This window comes from Rousettus aegyptiacus, unplaced genomic scaffold (genome assembly GCF_014176215.1).
Source record: "Rousettus aegyptiacus isolate mRouAeg1 unplaced genomic scaffold, mRouAeg1.p scaffold_m13_p_8, whole genome shotgun sequence".
Lineage (NCBI taxonomy): Eukaryota > Metazoa > Chordata > Mammalia > Chiroptera > Pteropodidae > Rousettus > Rousettus aegyptiacus.
Window position 1 is genome coordinate 41,107,861 of NW_023416311.1, and position 23,308 is coordinate 41,131,168.

General features: G+C 34.0%; 1 protein-coding gene across 3 annotated transcripts in view; it reads left to right on the top strand.

Annotated features, from left to right (window-relative positions):
• The window catches only part of PGGT1B (protein geranylgeranyltransferase type I subunit beta), a 43,164-nt gene that overhangs the window by 10,520 nt on the left and 9,336 nt on the right, over nucleotides 1-23,308 (top strand). For all 3 annotated transcript variants that reach the window (XM_036226084.1, XM_036226085.1, XM_016147435.2), the window contains 5 exons: nucleotides 6,931-6,998; nucleotides 8,155-8,306; nucleotides 9,411-9,543; nucleotides 14,837-14,882; nucleotides 22,359-22,543. In XM_036226084.1, the coding sequence (XP_036081977.1) occupies nucleotides 6,931-6,998; nucleotides 8,155-8,306; nucleotides 9,411-9,543; nucleotides 14,837-14,882; nucleotides 22,359-22,543 (584 nt within the window). The remainder of the gene's footprint in view (nucleotides 1-6,930; nucleotides 6,999-8,154; nucleotides 8,307-9,410; nucleotides 9,544-14,836; nucleotides 14,883-22,358; nucleotides 22,544-23,308) is intronic.

A 23,308-nucleotide genomic window follows, 5' to 3' on the forward strand; every position in this document is an offset into this window, starting at 1 on the left:
CTTTTTAAAGGTTGTTTACTTTTCTCATTATTTGATCTGTTGTGAGAAATTTGCCTATTATTATCTGATCATTCATATTATCCGTAATAATTCTGTTTGGTACATACTCACTAGAATGACTAAAATGAAAAAGGTGGAGGAAAAAAAAAAGTGTTGATGAGAATGTGGCACAACTACAACTTTTCATACAATGCTGAAGGCTTTTTACAACTACTATTTATAACTACTATTTGGCAGTATTTACAAAGCTGAACATATGTACCCAGTAGTTCTTTCTAGTACATACTTAACAGAAATAAAAACATGTGTTTACCAAAAGTACTAGAAAGTATAGACTGTTCATAGTAATATTTTTCACAAGAGCCCAGAAGTATGAACTATACAGACTACTCTTCATTGGTATAATGGATAAATTATGTATTAGAATATTCACGTAATACAGGACTATACAGTAACGGGAAAGAAAAATTTACAACTACATGCAAACATTTGGATGAATGTCACAAACGTGTTTTGAGAGAAAGAAGCGCATAGTGTGTTACTCCATTTATATAAAGTACAAAACTGACAAAACCAATCTGAGCTTTTGAGGAATTACCAGAAGGAGGAGGAAGTTTTGGGGGTGCTGACATGTGCTACTTCATGAGCTGAGTGCTGATCTTATGGATGAGTTTATTTTGCAGAAGTTCATTGAACTCTTTAATTATTATAGGTATGCTTTTCAAAGTTTATTATACTTTGATGACAGTTTAAAACTTTTTAAAATTAGGCTTAGTACTCACCATCTCTTGAGACACATCAGTATTCTCTTTCCCATTGTACTGTCATTTCCATGGATTTCATTGGTTCTAAGCCCATTGCTCATTTTTTTCCATTGCTCATTTTTTTTTCAACCATTGCTGCTTAACCATTACTTAAAATATTTTTGCTTACATCTGAATTGTAAATATGGGGGAATCACTTAAATATTCCTTTGATAGAAGTGAAAAAATTATTACAACCTTTTGAAGGGCATTTTAGCAGTATAATTTTTTACCCTGACATATTCTCATGTGTGTCGTAGAGTGTTGAATAATGGCCCCAAAAAGACATGCCCACCCAGAACCTCAGAATATTACCTTATTTGGAAAAGAGGTCTTTGCAGATGTAGTTATAAGGATCTTGATATCAATGGCTGGTGTCCTGATAAGAGAAAGGAGAGGGAGACTTTAGGTACAGAGGAGAAGGGCATGTGAAATACAGAGGCAGAGATTAGAGTGATAACATGCCAAGGAACACCAGGATTCCCCACAGACACTAGAAGCTAAGAAAGAGGCGTAAAACGAATTCTGCCTCAAACTTCCAAAAGGAACCATCTCTGTCAACACCTGGTTTTAGACCTCTAAACTCCAGACTATAAGAGAATAAATTTCTGTTTAAAGCCATCAGATTTGTGATAATTTGTTTCTAGCCTTAGGAAGCTAATACATGTACACAAAAATGTATGTAGAAGAATATTTTGGCATTGTTTATTACAATAATAAATTAAAGGAAAATGTTCACCAAAAGTGAAACCATTAAATAAACTATGGTCTAGTAAAGAGAACTATACAGTATGAAGTGATTGAGGTAGATATGTATATGTACTGACATGAAATTATTCATCATATATGGTTAAATGATAAATACCAACATTTACAGAGGTGTTTTGGTTTAGTAATTTATGAATATAAATATATAGGAAAACTCTGAAAGTATATATGGAAAATCTTCGTGGAGGGTGAAATAGATGGGAACAGAGGTAGGGCATGCAGGATGAGATACTTTAATTTTATTCTGTGTATCTGCATTGTTTGAATATTTACAATAAATGTTTCTGAATTCAAAAATTCAAGGTAGAAAAAGTCTTAGCTTAACCTCTTCAAAACACAACAATAATAATTAAAAACTAAAACATGATTATATATAACTATTGATATTTTGCTAGTGGCAGGAATAATGCTGTACATTATTTAATATTTTATAATTTTCAAAAGCACTGTCAGATACATCATTAAATTTGTTCTTCCCCTGATCTGCCTTCCCCAGAAGAAGTAAATGAGAGGCAGAATGATTAAGAGACCTGCCTCAAGGCCATGTACTTGTTAAGTAATATAGCCAGACTGAAATCCTAGGCTTCTGACTCCATGAACCAGTGCTGCATTACTGTTAAAGTGTATAAGTCCCTACTGGAGACTGTCATGTATGGCACTTAAGTCCAGTGTGAATATTTAATCAAAATTAACCCTGGCCTTCCACTTAACTGCACAGTTGTAAAGACCATAGTGGTATCCTAGTAATAAGTGTGTGGTCAGACCACTCATTGGAGGATTGGGGCCCTTTTCATCAACCTCAAGAAGAATTTGGAAACACAAGGGACTAAGCTGGGAATTGTGTGTTCCTTTCTCTGATTAAGGGCACAACCGGAGAGGAGAGTTTTAGAGCTAGAATAGAGCAAGGAATATTATAGTCCAAAATTTTACAAATGAGGATATTAATGTCTAGAGAGATTAATTATTTGTCCCTAATAATATAGCTAGTTAATACTAGAGACAATATTAGAATGCAGTTTGTGTTTTCTAGTCCTTTGATCTTTCTGTTACTGGATATTTCCAGTACTGGCTCATTGTAATAGATGTTCTGTTAATCAGGTATAAATAGATCTTATAAATTATTAGGATTAATTGTTTGAGAATGTAGAAAAGGTGGTTTACTATTTAAAGGTAAAACGTTTAATGAACTTTTTTAGTAGATTTTTCAGTCAGTTGCTGCCTTTTTTAAATAATATGTTTAAATGTAAGTATAGTTTTATGTGGCTCAATCGAGCATGTTGTAAATTTAAAATATTGTAGCGCATCTGTTTTGGAAGCATTGTAGATCAAGAATTTTTTTTTAAAGATCTCATAGCGGCTGGCTAATATCCTCAACTGTCCCTAGTCATATGTCTGATGAAACATTGTTAAATCTTTAATCTCCACAAAAGAAAGTGTTCTACTTTCTTTTTCTTTAATTAGTCTAGGTCCAGTTCTAAAACTAATTTGTGACATTTAGAAAATAGATTTAAAAAAATAGATTTTTGAGCTTATAGGATTTAGCATTTGCCCTGTCTGGGTCTCTCTTGACATGTTGAAACAAGGTTATTTAAAATGTATCCTTTTACCTTGTGTTTTCTTGAGACCTATGAATAATTATTTCTATAGTCATTAAATATTAATGTCTATGTTTACAGAAAAAATTGCCAGATTCCTTTTTTGAAATCTGTTTGCTTAGTGCAAAAACCTAACTTTTAAAATGGAGATTAGAAAGTTGAGAACATGACCAAATCAAGTTTTGAATTACACTTATGCAGCATGATCACCATTGGTATGTGATGATATTTTAGCCTAAGTGTTGTCCTTTATTAGAAGCACCTAAATATAATTTTTAATGTATTTTATCTTTCGAAGTAAAATTTTCTGTTAAAAGAAGGGAAATACACTTTTTTCTTACAAAAAGCAACTCTGCTGATTAAAATAAATCATTTGACCTTTCATTAAAGTTTTGCATTCTACAGATTTATAACTTTTCTTAGATTCTTTTTCAAAGAATCTAAATGCACATGCACTATATAATGCTTGATATGTAGTTGGTGCTTATTATGATCTTAAAGTAAAACTAGTTTTAAAGTGACATATGACCCAATCAATAGCAGTTAGCTTTGTGACTTCATAATTGTCTCCCATATGCAGACATGCAAATAAAGGGATTTTTTTTCCCTAATAGTCGATAGCTAAATACATATTCTCTAATAACACTTCTCTCTACATACTCACGCATAAACACATATACCTTTTAAACCCATGCACACATTCCCATTTTTGCTGCTTCTCCTTCCCATCTACCCAAGTTTCTCTTTTCTGAAGTAATCTAGCTTTTTACGATATATTGCTGTCTAAATACTTCCCTGCGACAAGGTAAACTAGCTAGCTCGAGTTTATGACCCTACCATGGTGGAGGATAGGATGCCTTCACCGAATCAGTGGTTCTTTATTCTGACTGTATCACACAGGGATTGCTTTCTTTTTAAAACTATATGATTGACTAGGCCCCACTCTCAGGGTTTTGATGTGGGCATGGGTTAGGACCCAAGAGACATCTATCTGGATTTCTTTCAAGCTATGCAATTGATTATTGGGCAGCCAGCCCACTTTCAGTTTGATTTGTTACTACTGAATAGGAACACTAGATGGTGCTGTCTAATAGCTGCCGAAGGAGTCGAAACTGTACCCTGAGAACCATCTTTCACCGTGGTAGTCATAAAGTCAAACTAGTTTATCTTGTTACATGGAAGTAGTTTAGATAGCAATATACCATAAAAAGCCAGATTACTTCAGAAAAGTGAAATTGGGTAGATGGGAAAGAGAAGTAATAAAAAATGGGAATATGTGTGGATGTAATATGTATTATGTGTGTTTACGCATGAGTATGTAGAGGAATGTGTTATTAGAGAATATAATGTATTTAGCTATCAACTATTAGGAAAAACCGCCCCTTTCTTTCGATGCCTGCACATGAAAGACAATTATTAAGTTGCAAAGCTAACTCCTGCTCATGATTAGGTTATGCCTCACTTTAAAACTTAAAGTGTTACTATTAAGCTCATGTTATACACCAACTATATGTCAAACATTAAAAGACAGTCCATTTAGATTCTTTAAAAAATAATCTAACAAAATCATTACAAACCTGTAGAATATAAAACTTTAATGAGAGTTTTAGACGAGTTATTCTACATTTTCACCATTATAAACTGAAGCCACTGTTTCTGTGCTTATGACCTCACATTTGGAGTTACTGGACTAGATCCATGGATGTATCATTGCCAGGTCAAAGGGTATGAGCATTTTTTGGCTGCTTATATACTGGCACGTCTTAAGTGGCTTACCAGTTTAAGTCTTTAGCAAGGATAAGAGGACCATGTTCATCAAAGTTATTATCACCGTTAGATGGTATCTTTATTTTTGTTGTCAATAAGGAAAGAAGGTTAGTGGAGAGTTTTAAATTTAGTGGATAGTTTCCTAAATTCTTTAAAGCATTAATGTATAAGCTACTATTCTAAATATTTCAGGGACTTTAAAGCTGAGTAGAGTATAGTACCTGATTTGGAGAATAGAAGAGTGAAAAATGGTTATTATGAATTAGTCACGTACTAGTCATAAGAGATATGAAGCTAGTTCCTCACATCAGAGCCTATTTTTAAGTCAGTTTGATTTTTTATTAGCAGTGCATGTACAGTCTGTTGATGCTGCATTCCTATTATATTCATCTATCATGCAGATTTTCTAATAGCTATCAAAACCATAATTTTTTTTTATTGTAGGTATGACCTGTTTTTATTTTATATGTTTAACTTTCTTTTTTCCAGGTATATTGAGATATCATTGACATAAGTTTAAGGTGTACAACATGATGATTTGATACATGTATGTGTTGCAAAATGATTACCATAATAATGTTAGTTACACTACTATCCCCTCATAAAATTAGCTATCTTTATGTCTCTGTGGTAATAACATTTAAGATCTACTCTCTTAAAGATTTTCAAGTTTACAATACAGTATTGTTAACTATAGTCACCATGCTGTACATTAGATCCCCAGAACTTATTCATCTTACAAGTGTATACCCTTTGGCCAACATCTCCCCGCTTCTCCCATCTCCTTCTTCCCTGCCTCCAAAAACCACTATTCTATTTCTATGATTTTAGCTTTTATAGATTTTATTTATAAGTGAAAACATACATACATATTTATCTTTCTCTCTCTAACTTATTTTACTTAGCATAATGCCATGAAGGCCCATTCATATTGTTGCAAAAAGCAGGATTTCCTTCTTTTTGATGGCTGAATAACTTTCCTCTGTGTGCGTATGTGTGTATCTCACATTTTCTTTATTCATCTATTAATGGTTATTTAGGTCTTGTTTTCATGTCTTGGTTATTGTGAATAATGTTGCAATGAATGTGGGAGTACAGATATCTCTTTGAGATAGTGCTGTCATTTTCTTCAAATAAATAAATACCCAGAAGTGGGGTTGCTGGGTCATTTGGTAGTTCTATTTTTAATTTTTGAGGAATCTCTGTACTATTTTCCATAGTGGCTATACCATTTTACATTCTTACAAAGAGTGCACAGAAGTTCCTTTTTCATGGCGATAACTATATTCTTTCTTTAGTTCCCAATTATAGTCCACTGATATCATGAAAAATGAAAGTTTTTAGATAGAAAAAAATTTGTGTGAGTAAACATATTTTGAATGAGTAGAGATTAAGTTCTAACTTGTAATGTTCTTTGTACTGCAAAGTGAAGTACATTATTGGACTCAGAATTAAGGTCTATCTCATACTGAATTACAAAGTACATGTACTTTCTGTGGTTTTAGAGCAGTTTATACCTTTAGCTTGCTTCCTCGTAAAGAAGCAACAGTTAAAGTAAAAAGACAGTGGATGACAAATTAGGATTCTAGATCCTTTTGTGTTACCAACTAGCTGTTACCTTGAATATGTCGCTCAATCTCTGGGCTTATGCTTTCTGTTCTGTAGAATGAAGGGTTGAATATGTTGATCTCATGAAAAATGGTCCAATAGGAAAAGTATGAAAGCATTTTGTACACAGCGAGGTGAGTTGTAAAAAGGTACATGGTAGTAAATCATTATTTTGTCTCTGGTTTGGAAGATAAATGAGATTTCCATAAAGTGCCTAGAACAAACCTGTTACGTAGTAAGCATTCACCATTAGCTAGTGTGAAAATGGAGACAGTAACAAAGCTTTGGTACTAAAATACTCTGTTTCTGAAAGTTGTGTAATTGAACTGCTTTAGCATCTGTAAAACAAAATAAGGTATACTTTAAGTAAGTATGTTTTTATTTTCTAGGATCAAATCTAAATCGCTGTGGTTTCCGTGGCTCTTCATACTTGGGTATTCCCTTCAACCCATCAAAGGTTAGTTTCGTTTGGGTCAGGAGGAAGGAAAGTGTGGTGAGGAGATTTTAATGAGAAAAAAAAAAAAAAAACTAGGAAAGGATACAAAAAGAACCAGGCTTCCAAGATCCAATAGCTAAATATTGTATAATAATGTATATTATGAACTCTTTAAGGGAAAGTTATGTAAACCTTACTTCCTGGAAGAATCCACAATACGCATACACCCAGAAATTTCTGTTGTTACAAAAATGATGTCTCACTATTGTGTGTGTACAAATTATTGGCGATTTCCTGGAGAAAAATGGAAATACAACACTCATATACTTGATACTTGCTCTGTAAGTAGCCAGTGAACTGGTATGTGTTAGAGAATGTCTTTGCATTTGGTTCTCATAGGAATAAAAGAAAAATTTGCCAAAGCAGTGATTGAAGACCAGAGTGGGGAAGAATTTGGTGACCTTTGCGGCAATAGGCAGAATATCTTGAGGGTTATAGCTGGAGGCTTTGGTACCAGCACTTGCAAGTGTAGAAAGCAGTGAGTCCTATCAAAGTGAGGGGTGTTTTCCTTTTTCAAGGAAGTAGACCCAGAACAAGTTTTATAGCTGTTTCATCTTTGCACAAAATACCAGTATTATTCAACAGTAGAAAGCATAGAAAATGTCATTTTGTTGAAAGGGGGCTGACAAAGTAGAAACTTCCATGATGAGGTCAGTCTGCTCCTATATCATTACAAGCCAGTACCTGGCTATATATCAAGAATTATATACAATTACAATCTGAAGGTAAATGGCATATTGCCTGTTTTTCCATACTCTGCTTCAAAATTTTAGAATAGTGATTTTGGATAAGGTGACATGATTTGATAGAGGCACTGCTTCAGCTTTCTTCCTCTGCCTTAAGTTGTAGACCAAGTTGTAGACCATGTCACAGTCATATGAATTTGCCACGGTGTCTCCGTTGTGTGCCCATTGCTTTTAGTAGGGAAAATCTAAAAACAAAGGATTCGTAAAATATGGATGGATATACGTATATGTACTTGAAATTCGTTTTTCTCCATTTATATTATACCAATCAATATAAACAACATTTAATTGCACTATTTACTGACCTCATGTCAAATTAATGAAATAAGTTTTCATTTCATTTTACTAATTAACGTTAATTTTTAATTCAGAATCCTGGAACAGCTCATCCTTATGACAGTGGTCACATAGCGATGACCTACACTGGCCTTTCATGCTTGGTTATTCTTGGAGATGACCTAAGCCGCGTAAATAAAGAAGCTTGCTTAGCAGGCTTGAGAGCTCTTCAGCTGGAAGATGGAAGGTATGGGACATTCTTTTTTACTTTTTTTTTTTTTTTTTAAGAAAAATAAAAATCCTGGAGCTAAAAAAATGGGTACTGGAACTTTAGAGTTTATCATAAACTCTTACTAGTCTGAACTTGAGACAGTGATGGAGAGAAAAGGACGAACATTGTGGGTAGTTTTCTCGACATTTTTAAAGGCTAAAAAAAATGTTAATGAATTCATTAATATTTGATGGCTCTTGTGGTGTGTCTACCAAAGAAGAATCTTCCTGAAATTTTAAGTGAAACCTTTTTAAGTGTAGGAAGTGATAAAGCAGTAGTAATGCTGTCTAAAGAAAAGACTTTGCAAACAAACCCTGCTGTGTTGTTACTTCAGTGTTCCATCTACCAATATTTGTTTCCTGTCAGTATTTTTAAAACACTGTTCTTGTTGAGGGGAAAATTCATGTCAACATATAAAATAAATTGACATTAATTGGAAATACTGTAAGACTCAATATTTACCTCAACAAGTACATGTGACTCTCAGTACTTCAGTGCAGTCTTTGTTTACTGCTGCCTTATCTTTATTTATCAATAAAGGAATAGATGAGAGACACAGACTATTATCTCTATAAAACTAAATAAATAGGTAAAAATTAAAACAGTTTGATCAATTAATTAATGGTTATATATATAGTTAGGAGAAATTTCACATAGCAAAACTTGGGCTTGAGAATTTAATATCTAATAGGTCCCAGGTTTTATCTGCTACTTTTTTTGCCATTAATTCTCAACCAGTGTGCCAAAGCCACCCCTGCAGGAGAGCAAACAAACTTACTCTGAGTGGTGGCATCTGGGAGAAATAACTCTGGTAGCATGTAAAACTATCCAGAAATTAGAACTTTGGAAAAGAATAATATTTAGAGATAATTTTATATTATTCAAGTTAATAGCCCTATTTTTTATTGAATAAGAAAAGTTGTATATGGTTCTTAAATCCATATTTAGATTTTTAAATCCATGTTGATGATAGATTTTTCTGTGAGTGAAGACATGAAGTGGGTGTTTCTAACCCTCCCTGCAAAAAAAATAAAAATAAATTATAGTACAGTGTTAATAGTGTTATGTTGTTATTTTCAGTTTTTGTGCGGTACCTGAAGGCAGTGAAAATGACATGCGATTTGTATACTGTGCTTCCTGTATTTGCTATATGCTTAACAACTGGTCTGGTATGGATATGAAAAAAGCCATCAACTATATTAGAAGAAGTATGGTAAGTTATGTTGATAAGTTGTTTGTTTTCGGTTATTATTGCTGGTATATCAGGGCTACAGTATAATTCATGCTTGATCTTTTCTAGCAAAAATTTGGAAATAAGGCCAATAAGATTGCTTTCTAGGTATGTCATGTACCAGAACAGTCACATAAAAATAACCTTCAAAGACAGGTTGACTCCTTGACTGTTAAAATTTAAATGTAATCTCATTATATCTAAAGAAACAATGTCTTTTTCAGATAACAGTTGGTTTGCCTTAGAAGCATCTCAAAAGCAAATAGTGATAGTCTATCCTAGCAGGGATCCTGGCCAATCATAATGAAAAATTATGGCATCCTTGGTGAGATTATTCCTACATTGTGTGTGAAGTGTCAGTTCCTTAAGCCATTTTGACTAGTAAGCCCAAATGTAACAAGATTGACTGGGCTGACAATAGATTTTTGGATCAACTCTGGTTTCTCAATATATATATTTTTTCAATCTAATATTTATTTTAAGGAGACTGTCAAGTGTTTATGTTATTCCTTCACACAAGACAGTTTCATCTTTTATTGGCAGCTATAAGGCAGGCTTAGTCACAGTCAGAATTAACTTTTGCTCTACATTTTAGTCATTTATGTAAAACTAGAGAAGTGGAAATGTTGCTTCCTAGGTTTATTACTTTCGGAATATGAAGTTTTAAATTTTATAGATTATAATATTTTAGGTTTTTAATTCAACTTTTACTAGTCAGTATTTCAAAATGAAAATGTAAGTTCTTAGAGAAAAAGTATTATTTTTAACTCAGTATACATGTGAATCAGTTTGTAGAATATACAATAGCATTAATTTTAAACCTGTGGAGGCAGAAAAAACAAACCTTTAAAGGAGTTTTTAGAGGAAAGGAAATGTGTGTTACATACAAGGGTGGGTGATGTACATTTTGGCATGAATATAACACAAGTGATATTGTGTTCGTCTCAGTGCATCGTATTTGGAGATAACAGATGTTGAGTTGCCTGATTGCTGGTGATGTTAACTGATCGCTTTGTCAAGTTGTCGTATGCCAGATTTTTCATTGTAAAGTTTGTGTTTTTCCCTTTGTAATTATTCAGTATCTCATTGTAAGATATTTGGAGAGTAAGTAACTATCCTGTCCATCAAACTTTTATACACTCGTGTTAGCCCTATAATTCTTTTTATAACTATCAATTGAAATTCTACCATTAGAAAAGCTTTCCCTTTGCCACCATCAATCTATTTCACTATGGACTCTAGATTCTTGTTTTATTCAAAATTATTGTCTTTTACTATCATTATGTATTTTGATACTCAGATTGTCAGTAAGAACACTTTCAGGTAGGCTCTTGTGCCCTTTTGACACATCCTCTTCATTCTTTGAGCATCTCCTTGCTTTTTGGCCCAAGATATTTCTGGGTACATCTTTTACTTTCCCAGCCTCAGCTCTGGAATCAGTCATTTCTGAAAGGAGCCCTGGTTCTTATTGGAGGGTGGTGTTTAGAAACCAGAATTTGGGCACTGGATGTGCCCATCAGTGTTGAGATATCATTGCGTATAGCCCCTCTCTCAGCAGGCAGAGCTAGGAAATGCATATATCTATGCATGTATACACAGACCACTCCCTCCCCCTCCCAACACTTAACACATCTGTGTCTATTTCTGTGTCTGTCTATGTAGATATTAAAAACTGAATCCATACTAATAACTCAAATTTCAGTCCAACATCACAAGGTCTTTTCATTTTAACTTCATTCTCTGACAGTGACAAATGTTGCTCCATTGTCTAGAGTGATTCTTTTTGTTTAGAGCTTGAGGATATATATTTAAAATATTATACTTAAGAAATACCTGGTTTACTTTTATTTTCCTTACTTTAGTCTGTTTGCTATTTATTTGAAATACAATCAAATTTGTTTCTGTTTGGATTCCATTTTAGGATTCCCCCACGCACACACTTTATTAATTTTATATATTTAATGTGGGGAATATTAACCTGGTTCTGAAAGTCACAACTGTACAAAAAGGTATATTCAGAGATATGCAACTCACAACGGCCTCCTGTCCTTTCTATCACCTTCCTAACAACAAATTTACCACCTTATTCCTGTTCATTAAATGGGTAACCATTCTCATTAGTGTTTGGTTTGTCTTCTTTTTGATAAGTAGATATGTATATTTTTATTTCCCCTTCATTTTTTTTTTTTACTCAAAAGGTAGTGTACCATAAATACTTTTTTTCAGTTAATAATATAGCTTGTACATTCTTCTATATCAAGTCATAGAGGTTTTCCTTTTTTTTTTTTTGTAGTAGTAGTATTCCATTGTGTACAAGGGCTATAGTTTTTTCAACTTTTTAATGTATAGAATACATATTTTCCAAATGCAAACAATGTTGAAATGAATAGCCTTCTGCATATGTGTTTACATATTGTTTGAGATATACCTTCATATAATTCCTAGTAGTGGAATTGCTTGATCAAAAATTAAATGCATATTTAATATTATTAAATATTGCCCATTTTCTCTCCAAAAAGTATGGGCCAGTTTATATTTTCACCAGTGCATGAGAGTGCCTATTTTCACACAACCTTGCCAATGGAGTGTGTTGTACTTTGGTTTTTACCAGTCTGGTGGGTAAAAAGTGGTATCTCAGTGTATTTTTAATTTGCATTTATTTTCCTTTGAGTAAGATTGACCATTTTCTTAACTCTAGGACAGTATAACACCAAGACACAGGCCAGTTTTAGTCTGCCATCCCTGGTTTGCTAACATCTACTTCTAGTCCATTATTTTGCTTTTTTCTTTATCTAGTTTTGTGTATGTTGTTTTTGCTTATCTTTCATTTCAACCACTTTCTTTCTGACTTTTTTTATTACTTTGTTTCATTTTGTATTCTCTTGCCAGTTTCAGCTTTTCTTTAATGTCCCTTATTATTTTTTCATTTGAAACTGTTACTGTTTAGGCATCCTGTAATTCAGTCTTCATTTCTTAGTTCATTTTGTCTTTTTCTTCCCTTTCGTTTCTGAAACCGTTCAACTTTATTTCTTCTTACTATTTATCCTTTTCTGTTTTTCATTTTTAATTTCCTTTTTGTATTTCCAAATGCTTGTTTGAGAATATATAATTGAGTTTGGGGTTCTGTATTACAGTTTTCTTCTGCTTTATCACTGTTTTTGGAGGTGAGGCAGATTCTCATATACTAAGGATGTTTTCAGTCTGATTGCTGTGTTTTCTCATCTGTTACTTTGTATAGATTGTCTTTGTTTAGTTATTTAGCGTATTATTTTTCTTAAAGAATTCCTAGTTTGAGTGCCCTCTTTTCTATGCAAAGAAAACAAAGTTTTGTTTCTTCAAGGAGTGTCGGAGTGGGTGGGGTGTCTGTGTTTAGTAATGGAGTAAGGGTTTTGAGTTCTGTGGTTTTTCTTATGAGAGGTTTTCTTTTGCTTCCCAGGTATCTAAATTTTGCTCTTTGAGTTTTCCTTTATTACCTGATCTTCAAAGGGCCTTTCTCTTTTTTAAATTGTCTTCACTGAGTTATGCCCTTTGTATGCTACCACTTTGACTTGTAAATTCTTAAGATCCTTCCCTTATAGTCAGTGCTCAATTTTAGCAGAACTATTGCAATTCAGTCGGTGCTCGCTTTGCATGGTATACCAGACTATAATGATGACTGTACAAGCTGAAATGATGCAGTGATCTTAATCATCACTGGGAAACATGCTATTCCATGACCTTTACAACTTTTTGCCAAAACATTAAAATCTCTTTTACTGTCAGTTATAAATGTACAGAGAATTTCTAATGATAAACCAATATTTATTTAGTACACTTTCATTTAAAATATTAGCAATATTGAGAATTAAAGTATTTTCTTTGTAAAAAATTATCGAGTCATTTGAATAATGCTTTCTCATTTTATAACTTAAAATATGAAACAAGCATTTTTCCTGTCTTGATAAATGATCGTACTTCTTTCAATATTTGTATCAGCTTCCAACATTTTATCCTTCGCATTTTCATTGTTGTACAGTATCTCTGAGAATTCCCTTTATGTGGTTTTTTGCCAGCATCACTTCCCTAGACTACCTTCATTCTTTTAATCACAACTGCTTTCCTCACCCATGTAGGTATTCGCCTTCACTTAGTTCTCCCGACTGCCTATATAGTCTCAAATAGCAGCATTGTCAGCATTCCCATGATTAACTATTTCTTCTGCAACTCCGTTTGAACTCAGTTTCACTTCCACTATTATTGCTTTTCATTTCCTTACTGCGCTTTCATCTTTGGTGGCTACTTTCATAACCTCTTTTGGTTATGCCTTTGTAAATCATCATGTGGATTTACCACTAAGAGTCAACATAACAACACACTTTGCTGTTTCTGCATGAACTGAAGAACATGTATAGTGACAATTCACTAACAGACTTTGAAAAGGAAGATGCTATTGGTCATTTGTCATGATGCAGTGATTTGTGGACTGAGAGGCGAAAAGTAAGTTTGTATGTTATGCAGTTGCTCATAGTTAATATATTGTGGTTACTGAAATTGAACCATGTTGTTTTATTTAAGCCATGGCACTTGGAATGTGTTCATATTGGAACTGTGCAAAGCAAGAACTGCCTATATTTCACACTTGGGGTAGACTCAATCTCAGATCTGCCATTAGCGCCCCACCTCTCTCTTCCTCACGATTTTTCAGATTGTCCTTGCTCTCTGCAAAAGTGTGTCAGGAGTGTGAGAGACGGCTTGCTGGGATTTGATGTTTCTTTTTCTATAGACAGGTAATATGAAGCTTGAGCATGTCTTCCAGCTTTGCTTAGGCTTCATTTTTCTGTAGTTGTATTGTTCTTATTCTATTTTGATTCTGTAGAAATGTGGGGAAATTCCTTTTTAGGTACACACCATTACCCTCAGTACCCAAAAGCCTCAAAATGATTTGTTTCGTGTTTGTAATGTTTTATAAGTATAAAACCCTTATATTTTCCTTAAATTCATACATTCTTGCAAGTGGGAAGGGAATATGGGATGGACCTTTTTATGAGTAGAAATTGAATAGGTGCCACCTTTGAACAGTCTGTTCTCAGAATGTGCCTGATGTACACATTTAGTAATTTGATGTGAGTAAGACAAAGATCAGGTACTTGAAAATGCTTACATCTGCTTCTTTGTGGGAAAGAGTGAATAATTTGGAAGATATAAAGGAGAAATAAAATTAGATCAAGAAACAAAAATTAGCATAATAACAACTTATTATTTCCTTGTTAAACTGAATCATGTTTTTCTTTTTCAGTCTTATGACAATGGGTTGGCACAGGGAGCTGGACTTGAATCTCATGGTAAGGCATCTTAAAATAAATGAACATGTAATTTCTTTTGTTTCTTTAAATAACATGATATCTGTAACATGGAGTACCTCAGAAGTTTATCTCAATCTTTGGTGCAACCTAGTAATCTTCTTTCTTATTTCTGTCTTTTGACACCATTGAACTTCTTCTATGTCAGTAATCATTTATAGATTATTCAGACCAGAATGTTTATATAATATTTTCTAATAATCTTTTCAAGTATTAGCTGCATGAAAATATCTGAGAATTATTTCTTAAGACAATTTTAGAAAACAGCAGGTTTTCTTCTTTGGCTTAACACTAAAAGGCTAGATGCAGAATATTAAATATGAAAATTTTTTTATTTACCTTCCTTAATATAATTATCGTAAATCATAGTCTCATAAAACATTTTGCTGCGTAGCATTTGTTCACTATATACAAGTGTATATATGTTCAGTCTTTTCACATTTTCCCCACTTTTGGCAGAACCAGAATAGAGAGATAATAGTCACTTAGTTTGTCAGCACATCAGTAGCCTTATTAAATCTTTCAAATTGAATAGTTCCCTGTAGAAGTAAATAAGCTTCCAGGTTCCTCTTTTAAAAAGAAAGAGGCCCAAACCAAGGATCCTCTCTGAGTAGATGCCTCTTCATCACAGCAGGGGTTTTTTGGTTTGTTTGTTTTTGTGCCTGCCTGTTGCATCCATCCTTATGCTAGTGATAGAGTGTAAAGAACAGAACAGATCAGTATTCAGGTTTCATCCCTGACACCAGCTGTGTGACCTTGGCTCCTCACTTAATCTCTCAGGGTTTGCTCATTGACAGAGTAGAAATAATTGTATCTCTTTTTTTTTTTTTTTTTTTGAGATTATTGTTAGGATTATAAGAGCTGTGGGATAAAGTGGTTTATAATCTATAAAACATGTATAAAAAGATATTTTTAACATATTTCTCTACCCCATATCCCTATCTTTCCCCTTGGAACCTTGTCCTGTCAGGTATCTCATCCCTCATATCTTTACTCCTTCCTTCAGTGTAGGTGTTTGCAAAGTATGTGTCACTAAGGCATATATAGAAGATTGTCTCTGACTTCTAAGGCCATATTGTAATTCAGACACCATAATTCTTGTGTCTGCTTGAGTCTGTGTGAGATTGGGGGTGGAGCAAGCTGGCAACAGCAGTTATGTCACTGGTCATCACTACTTGGTCACAAAAGATATACTTGTAGTTGCACAAATAGGAATCTGGCATTTGTAAGGATTTCTGAGAAGACAGGATCTGTCGCTCGCTGTTGTAAAGGGTGTTAATGGGCACTCTGGCTGACGTGACACCTCACCAGTATAGGAGACCTGTGGGACAGACAGTGTTGTTCCCAAGAAGTTGGAATTATGTTCTCTGGGATGTGAAACAGAGGGCTGCTCAAACATAATATTCTCTGAGGGATCCTGTTAGGAAAAAAAGTCTTGCTGAGTCATGCAGGTAGGGATTTTGAGTTAGTAAGTAGGATTGTACTCATCAAGAACATCTGTGATAGACCTCAATTCCTGCCAAAAAGCTTACATCCTTCTTTCATCTCTAATTTGGCTTGGTTGGTTTAAGGCCTAAGCCCTTAAGAGGGCTTCCTAATCAGTGTCACAGTATATTGGTATATTGTTGTACTGCAAATGGGTTCTAAGTGTGATAAGCTATTGTTCCCTCAGCCTTTATGGCAGCCAAGTGGGACTTGTGTATCTGGACCCCCTGCTAAGGTGGCCTCTGGCCAGGAGCATACCCTTCAGGGCATCCCAGTATGTCCTAAGAATATCAGATATTCTTTGTGTGCTGAAAGGTTAGATATGCTGAGAAGTACTACTCTAGAGGACTTTAGTATAGCATTCCTTCCTTGTCTTATTTTATCACTGTCTACACTGGCAAGTAAAACCTCTTCCTAAAAAGTAGGCCTACAGTTTTGCTACCCTGTGAAGTCATTGTGTTCTCCCTTTTTCTTCTTTCTATTGTTAATCTTTTTAGAATAGTGGTCCAAATATACTATTTGCCCTTCTACACAAATGGGCTGTTCTTTAATTTTCTTTGTAAGCCTTTAGCAATTTAGGAAGTTACTCAAGTCATGAATGATCTGTAATTCAAATCCAAGGTCTTTCCTTCCTCATCTTCTATTTATTGAAGCATTTAAAGCTGTTAACTTCTCCCCCTTCTTTCTTGAAACAGCACATTCCTCTTGTCCTGCTTCCTGACAAATTGTTTGTTTCCTTCATCATTTGCGTTTTTTCCTCTGACCTCTTTACCTCAACCCAACTTTCTTCTTTACTGGGAATAGTTTATCTTTATGAATCTCAGGGCTCTTGTACTTGCTGTTCTTTGTATAGAATCTTTCACCCCTAATCCTAGCATATACCTGTTTTTTATTTTTTGTATTTTGGGTTTTTTTTTTTTTTTTTTGACATATACTTTACGTCCTGGCTCAAATGCTAGTTTTGGATAAGCCCCCTATTTAAAGTTAAAAAGCACCCATGTAAACACCCCCTATTTAGAATCTGAAACCAACCACATACATATACCCTGTTCCCTATCCCCCCTTCTGGCTTTTTCTCCATATCACTTATATCTTAGCTATTTGTTTATTGTCTCTCTCTCCTCACATAATGTAAACCTCATGAGAACAGAGATTTGGGCGTGTTTTATTCACTGTTGTATCCCCCACACCTATTACACCTGTGGCACATGGTTGAATGAACCAACAGCTGGTTCTTTGTCATTCATCCCTGTGTTGATAGTACCCAAGCTATGTTTCCAAACACACTGTTGCTTCTGAACTGCATAGCTTCCTTTCTATCTGCCCGCCAGGCATATCTACCTTGCTGTCATTTCAGCATCTCAAGCTACACATGTTTAAAATCATTGCTCTCCTCTTTTCTTCCTCCCAAGCCTGTTCTTGTTATTCAGGAATGTGAAACTACTACTGCCAGATCTACTGATTTTTTCAGAGAAGCCAGAAATCCAGAATTTGGGGTGTTTAATCTCTTGATCTGTTTTTGTTTTTGTTTTACACCACTTGTCCCCCATAGGTTACCAGTTTATAATCTTTCATCCTTAGACCAAAAGGAAAAGAATTTATTAAGCAGTTGCTCTGTGCCATCTACCATTTAGTCTCATTTAATCTTCACACCAACCCTCTGAGAGTAGGAATCTTTGTATTAGTTTTAGCCAGAGAAGCAACCACTGTGAATATTAAAAAGAATAAGGATTTATTATAAGAATTAAGATTTTTCACCACTTTAGAAGATGGAGGAGGAGTACAGCCCTTAAAGAGGTAGTTAGTGAATAGAGGAAAAGTCACTGAGAAGCCCTTCTGAAGCATTGGGACAGGTAAAAAAGTGAGATTAGCAGGAGAATATGAAAAGCTGGACACATCCAGCTGCCAGTGTGACTGTGATGGAGGAATATGTGGAGGGCTGTTGCCCTGCATCCATTTATGGGCCTGGTGTCACTAGAGCAAGAAGTAATAAGAACTTGGATTCCAAGTGTATGGAAGAGGAAGGTCAGGCTAGAATCTAGCAACACCTCTGCCTTTGTTCTTACCTTCCCTAAAAACAGCCAAGACAATGGCTGCCGCTTCACTTCCACATTATAAATCTTAGAGATTTCTCTAACCTCAGGCCATACAGGGAGTTCTACTTTAGCCAAGTTATTACCGAACAAAACTACCACAATAAGTATTGTCATTTTACTCAGAGAATTTAAGTAACTTACCTAGAAGGCTCACATATCAGATGTCATAACTCAACTTGCAACCCTGTGCTTGCTTGGCAATACTATTCTGCCCACATTTAAATTCTTTAGTTTAATTTTCCATGATCTAGTTTCAAACTAGCTTTGTAGATGCAGATATAAGCAATCTATTCCATTTATTTTAAGCTGTAGAGAAAATATATTCTCCAAGTGTTCTTTCATGCCTTTTCACCTCTGGACTTTGCTAATATATATTTTTTTCTTTGCCTGAAATGCTTCCCCTCTACCTACTTTTTCATATTTCCCTTTTGTTAACCTTCATAGTTTTACCCATCTTTCTATGCCTGGTGCCAGGGTATATTCTCTGTGAAACTTCATTATCTCTTGTCCCCACTAGCCCAGAGCAATTTCTCTTTTTTCTGTATTCCCATAATACTTGTTTCATACTATTTTCATGATACTTATCACGGTTTACCTTATCTTCTCTGCTAGATTGTAAGCCGATCATGTCTTATTCATGCCTTACTCCATATCCCTCTTGTACATGGTAGTCTTTCAATAAGTATTTGATGAATTGGTTGTCCTGTACCCACTTGCATCCCAAAGCTGAGAAAGCTGAATTTGCAACCTTTTCTTCTCTAGTTTGATAATAATCAAGTTTCTTCATGTACTTTTCTTCCTAATTCTGCAGCCTAAATGTTATTTAATAAATTGTTGTTTTCTTTGTCACTAATCTACTACTCTTCTCTAACTACTGGTTATCTTGTAGCCAATTTGTCATTAAAAGTAAACAGGCACCTTGTACCATTCTAGACCATGATCGTGTGATGATTCTATTTATCCTAATGATTCTTTTATGATAGTACAGTTCATGTGTTTTGGAAGAATTGGATTTTTATGCTTTGCTAGGATTAAAATTTTCTTTTCTCTCAGGATGCATAATATAAAAGTTCAGGTAAATTAATTCGATTCCATGATTCTTTTGAAATCTCTCTACTCTTTGATCTAGAAGAGAAATAATAAACTCTTTTGCCTGTTTTCATGTAAGCATTCAACTTCTTTGATTGTACCTCACTTTACTTACCCTTTTTGTATGATGTTCAGTGTGAAATGGTGTACTTATATTTCTAATTATTTACCTTTCTACTTTAGCTGTATGTTTGTTGACCATCTTAAATTATACATTTCAGATCTGGCACCTAGATTCTTTCAGATAATTTGGTATATGTAAATAAATACTAAGAGAATGCTCAAATTTGAGCAGTCACAACTATTAGAGCAATAAGTTAACTTATAACTGTTAACATGAAGTAAATCATAGCATATAGAACTAGAGTCCAGAACACTTGCTTTAGCCTACACCTGGAAAAACTGAGAAAAGTTGTTAAGAGAGAATTACTCTGGTCCCTTCTTGCTGTGATGTTTTATGACAGATATTCTGTATAACTGAAGCATATCATTTTAGGTGGCAACCTTTTAGCAATTTCAGATGGAAATACTTCTCTTATTTGTATGTGCCTTAATATTTTTATATGCCTTTGATAAGAAAGGTTATTTTCATACCTTCTTCAGCTACGGCATTATAAACACAATTTAACCTTTTCTGGATGAATTCAGATTATTACTATAAGAAGCAATCCTTGTATTGTACTTTAATATGCTGATGTAATATTCCTGAAGTTTTTTGAATCCTGTAGGAGTCTGATCTAATTCTGTTTAGCCCCCAAAGAATAGTCTATATGAGTTTTTATGCCTGCTGTTTTATAGTATTTCTTAATTTACTCATTGTCAAGACGTTACCTGCCTTTTCTTGATGTTTTGGTGCCTGCCACTAACACTTCTCTAACATACTGCTTTTAATCCAGGTTTTTGCAACTAGGTTTTTAGGATTTTGTGTAAAACAAGAACCTCTCAGAGGGAAACATTGGTAAATGAATTTTAACTTAAAGCATAGACTTTGTAATAAATGTTTTTAACCACCCAGAGCCCAGACTTCAGAAGTTATTATTTTCAGAATCTGAAAATGATTTGAGCAAAGTAAAGAGCATTTTTACTTTGAATTGTGTCAATTTGCCTTAAAGAATCCTGACAAGTAATTTGGAGAGTAACAATTAAACGCCTCATTTTACCTTTTAGTAGTTAGTTTTAAAGGCAACATACTATTAGAGGCTTTATATTTAATGATGTTATAATACTTGAAGTCATGGACAGGTTATCATGAAAGAGAAATTGAAACTAGTGGGTTATTGAAGAGGAAATAAGGTTAATAGTTGCTTAATAGAAATTATAATAAAAGGTTATGTTTGTTTGTTTGTTTTTTGCTTTTCTATTTTAATTCATTCATCACTAACAGATCTCCCAGAATTGGGAAAAATTCTAAAGATCAAATCTTACTGACAGTAATCCTTTTGATGTGATAGCTGCCTTGAGTTTTCTACAGGAAATGCTCACTTTTCCAGAGAATACATCCAAGATTTGTAACACCAAAAGGAAAATTACAGGATGAGGAATATTAGGTACTATTTATTTATATAGATGAAATTAACAAAAATCACTAAGTAAAGTTGAAATAAATTGGAAATAATAGTATTTTCAAACTAGAGTTGACAACAAATAGTGTCATGGAAAGTATTGTTTCTTTTCTTTATGGAAAAATACTAACTTTTCTTTTCCTAAGGAAAACAATTACCTTTGTGAGAATATTGGTTTCCTGTTGCTGCTGTAACCTTTTACTATAAACTAGGGGGTGTAAAACCACACAAATTTATTCACACCAGAAGTCCAAACTACAACCTCCAGGGCCAAAATCGAGATGTCAGCAGGGCTAGTTCCTTCTGGAGGCTTCAGGGGAGAATCTGTTCTTTTGCCTCTTCCAACTTCTGGTGGCTGTCACCATTCCCGGACTTGTTGTCACATCACTCCAATCTCTGCTTCCATAGTCACGTTACCTCCCCTTTCCGTAATTTAATCTTCCTCTGCCCCCTCTTATGAAAACACTTTTGGTTACATTTAGCCCCATCCTGGTAATCCAGGATAATCTCTGCATCTCAGGATCCTTAACTTAATCGCATTTGCGGTTTCTTCTGCCATATACGATAACACGCACTTGTTCTAGGGATTAGGACCTGGATATCATTGGGAGGAGGCATTAGTCTTCTGCAGTGAGTATAGATACTCACTGTGCATCTACTTCCAGCTGCAGATTTCTTCTCCCCTACCCCTACACACTCTCTTCTCCCTTCACTCAAATATTTTTTTCCCTTTTTTTTCCTTAAATTACTTAAGCCGACTAGGTGTCATCTCTCATACAAGCTTCCAGCTTGTTATGTGTGAAAATTAGGCTGATGGAATCTCACTGCATAAGCAATAGACTGTCTTTAAGGGAATAAAAATCAGACTCAGGTGGTAGAGTACTAGAAAGAGAATAGTAGTCCTTCATTTTAGTTTCAACTCTGCCATTAACTGTATAATTTTGAACAAGTTTCTTAATCTCCCCAAGCCTTACTTATTTTTGTAAGTAAGATGTTTTTTATAGCTTTAAATTATTTTAAGTTCTTTACTATTTCATCAAATTAATATTGAAGACTTCATTGCTTAATGACTATTTAAAATTATAATTGTCTTGTAAATTTAAATTACTTTTATTTCACTATTTTCTAGAATTATATAACCACATTTTTTTTCTCTCCAACCAGTTTATATTATTTTCCTAGGCATCTGATTTGAAGTTTAAAGTATTATTTGTTTTGATTAATAGGAGGATCGACTTTTTGTGGCATTGCATCACTGTGTCTCATGGATAAACTAGAAGAAGTTTTTTCAGAAAAAGAATTGAACAGGATAAAGAGGTGGTGTATAATGAGGCAACAAAATGGTTATCATGGAAGACCAAATAAGCCTGTAGACACCTGTTACTCTTTTTGGGTGGGAGCAACTCTAAAGGTAAGAGAAATAATAAAAATGAGAAACCTATACTCTAATATAAATTGTGTTTATATTAACCAAAAGGATTTGGTCTCTGTAATGTTCATTAAATAGTTAGGTTTAGGCTACTAAGTTTTTCCTGTAGCTCTGGCAAAACTAGTCTCTTTATGGTTTTTCCATAGAATTCAGTTATCTGTTGTACTACTTGAAAATTTTCGTTCTTATAACACTCAAGTGGTCCAGAACTTAGATAAGAAAGTAGGTATAAGGTCATAAAAAACTTGGTACTGAAACCAACCTGTTGTCCACCTTGAGCAGCGATCACTCTGAATGTATCAGTGCAGATTTTATGGGAAAATATTAATTTTAAAAGATAAACCATGAGCCATTCCTTTAAAAATCAGTTAAGGTTTTCTTTTTCATATTAATTTATTTACGTAAACCTTCTGAAATGTATTGATATATTCATATATTTTTCACCATCCTACTACCTTTTGATATACCTATCTCCATAAGGTTTTTAGCCACTAAATACCCACAAGTCTGCTCTACCTTCTTTTCTCTATCTTAAAATTGCTTTTTCACCTTTAAAAACTTATCACCTAGTTCTGATATTCTGGAATCTAAAAACAAAAGTCTATGTTTATCTTCTGTATAATATCCTAATTTTTTCTCTTAAACAAAATTCATACACATGGTTGAAATAATTGCAGAAAACAGAATGATTTAAAATAAAAGCAAGAGCCTCCCCCCTCTCTTTGATACCATTTTAATTTTTTAAAT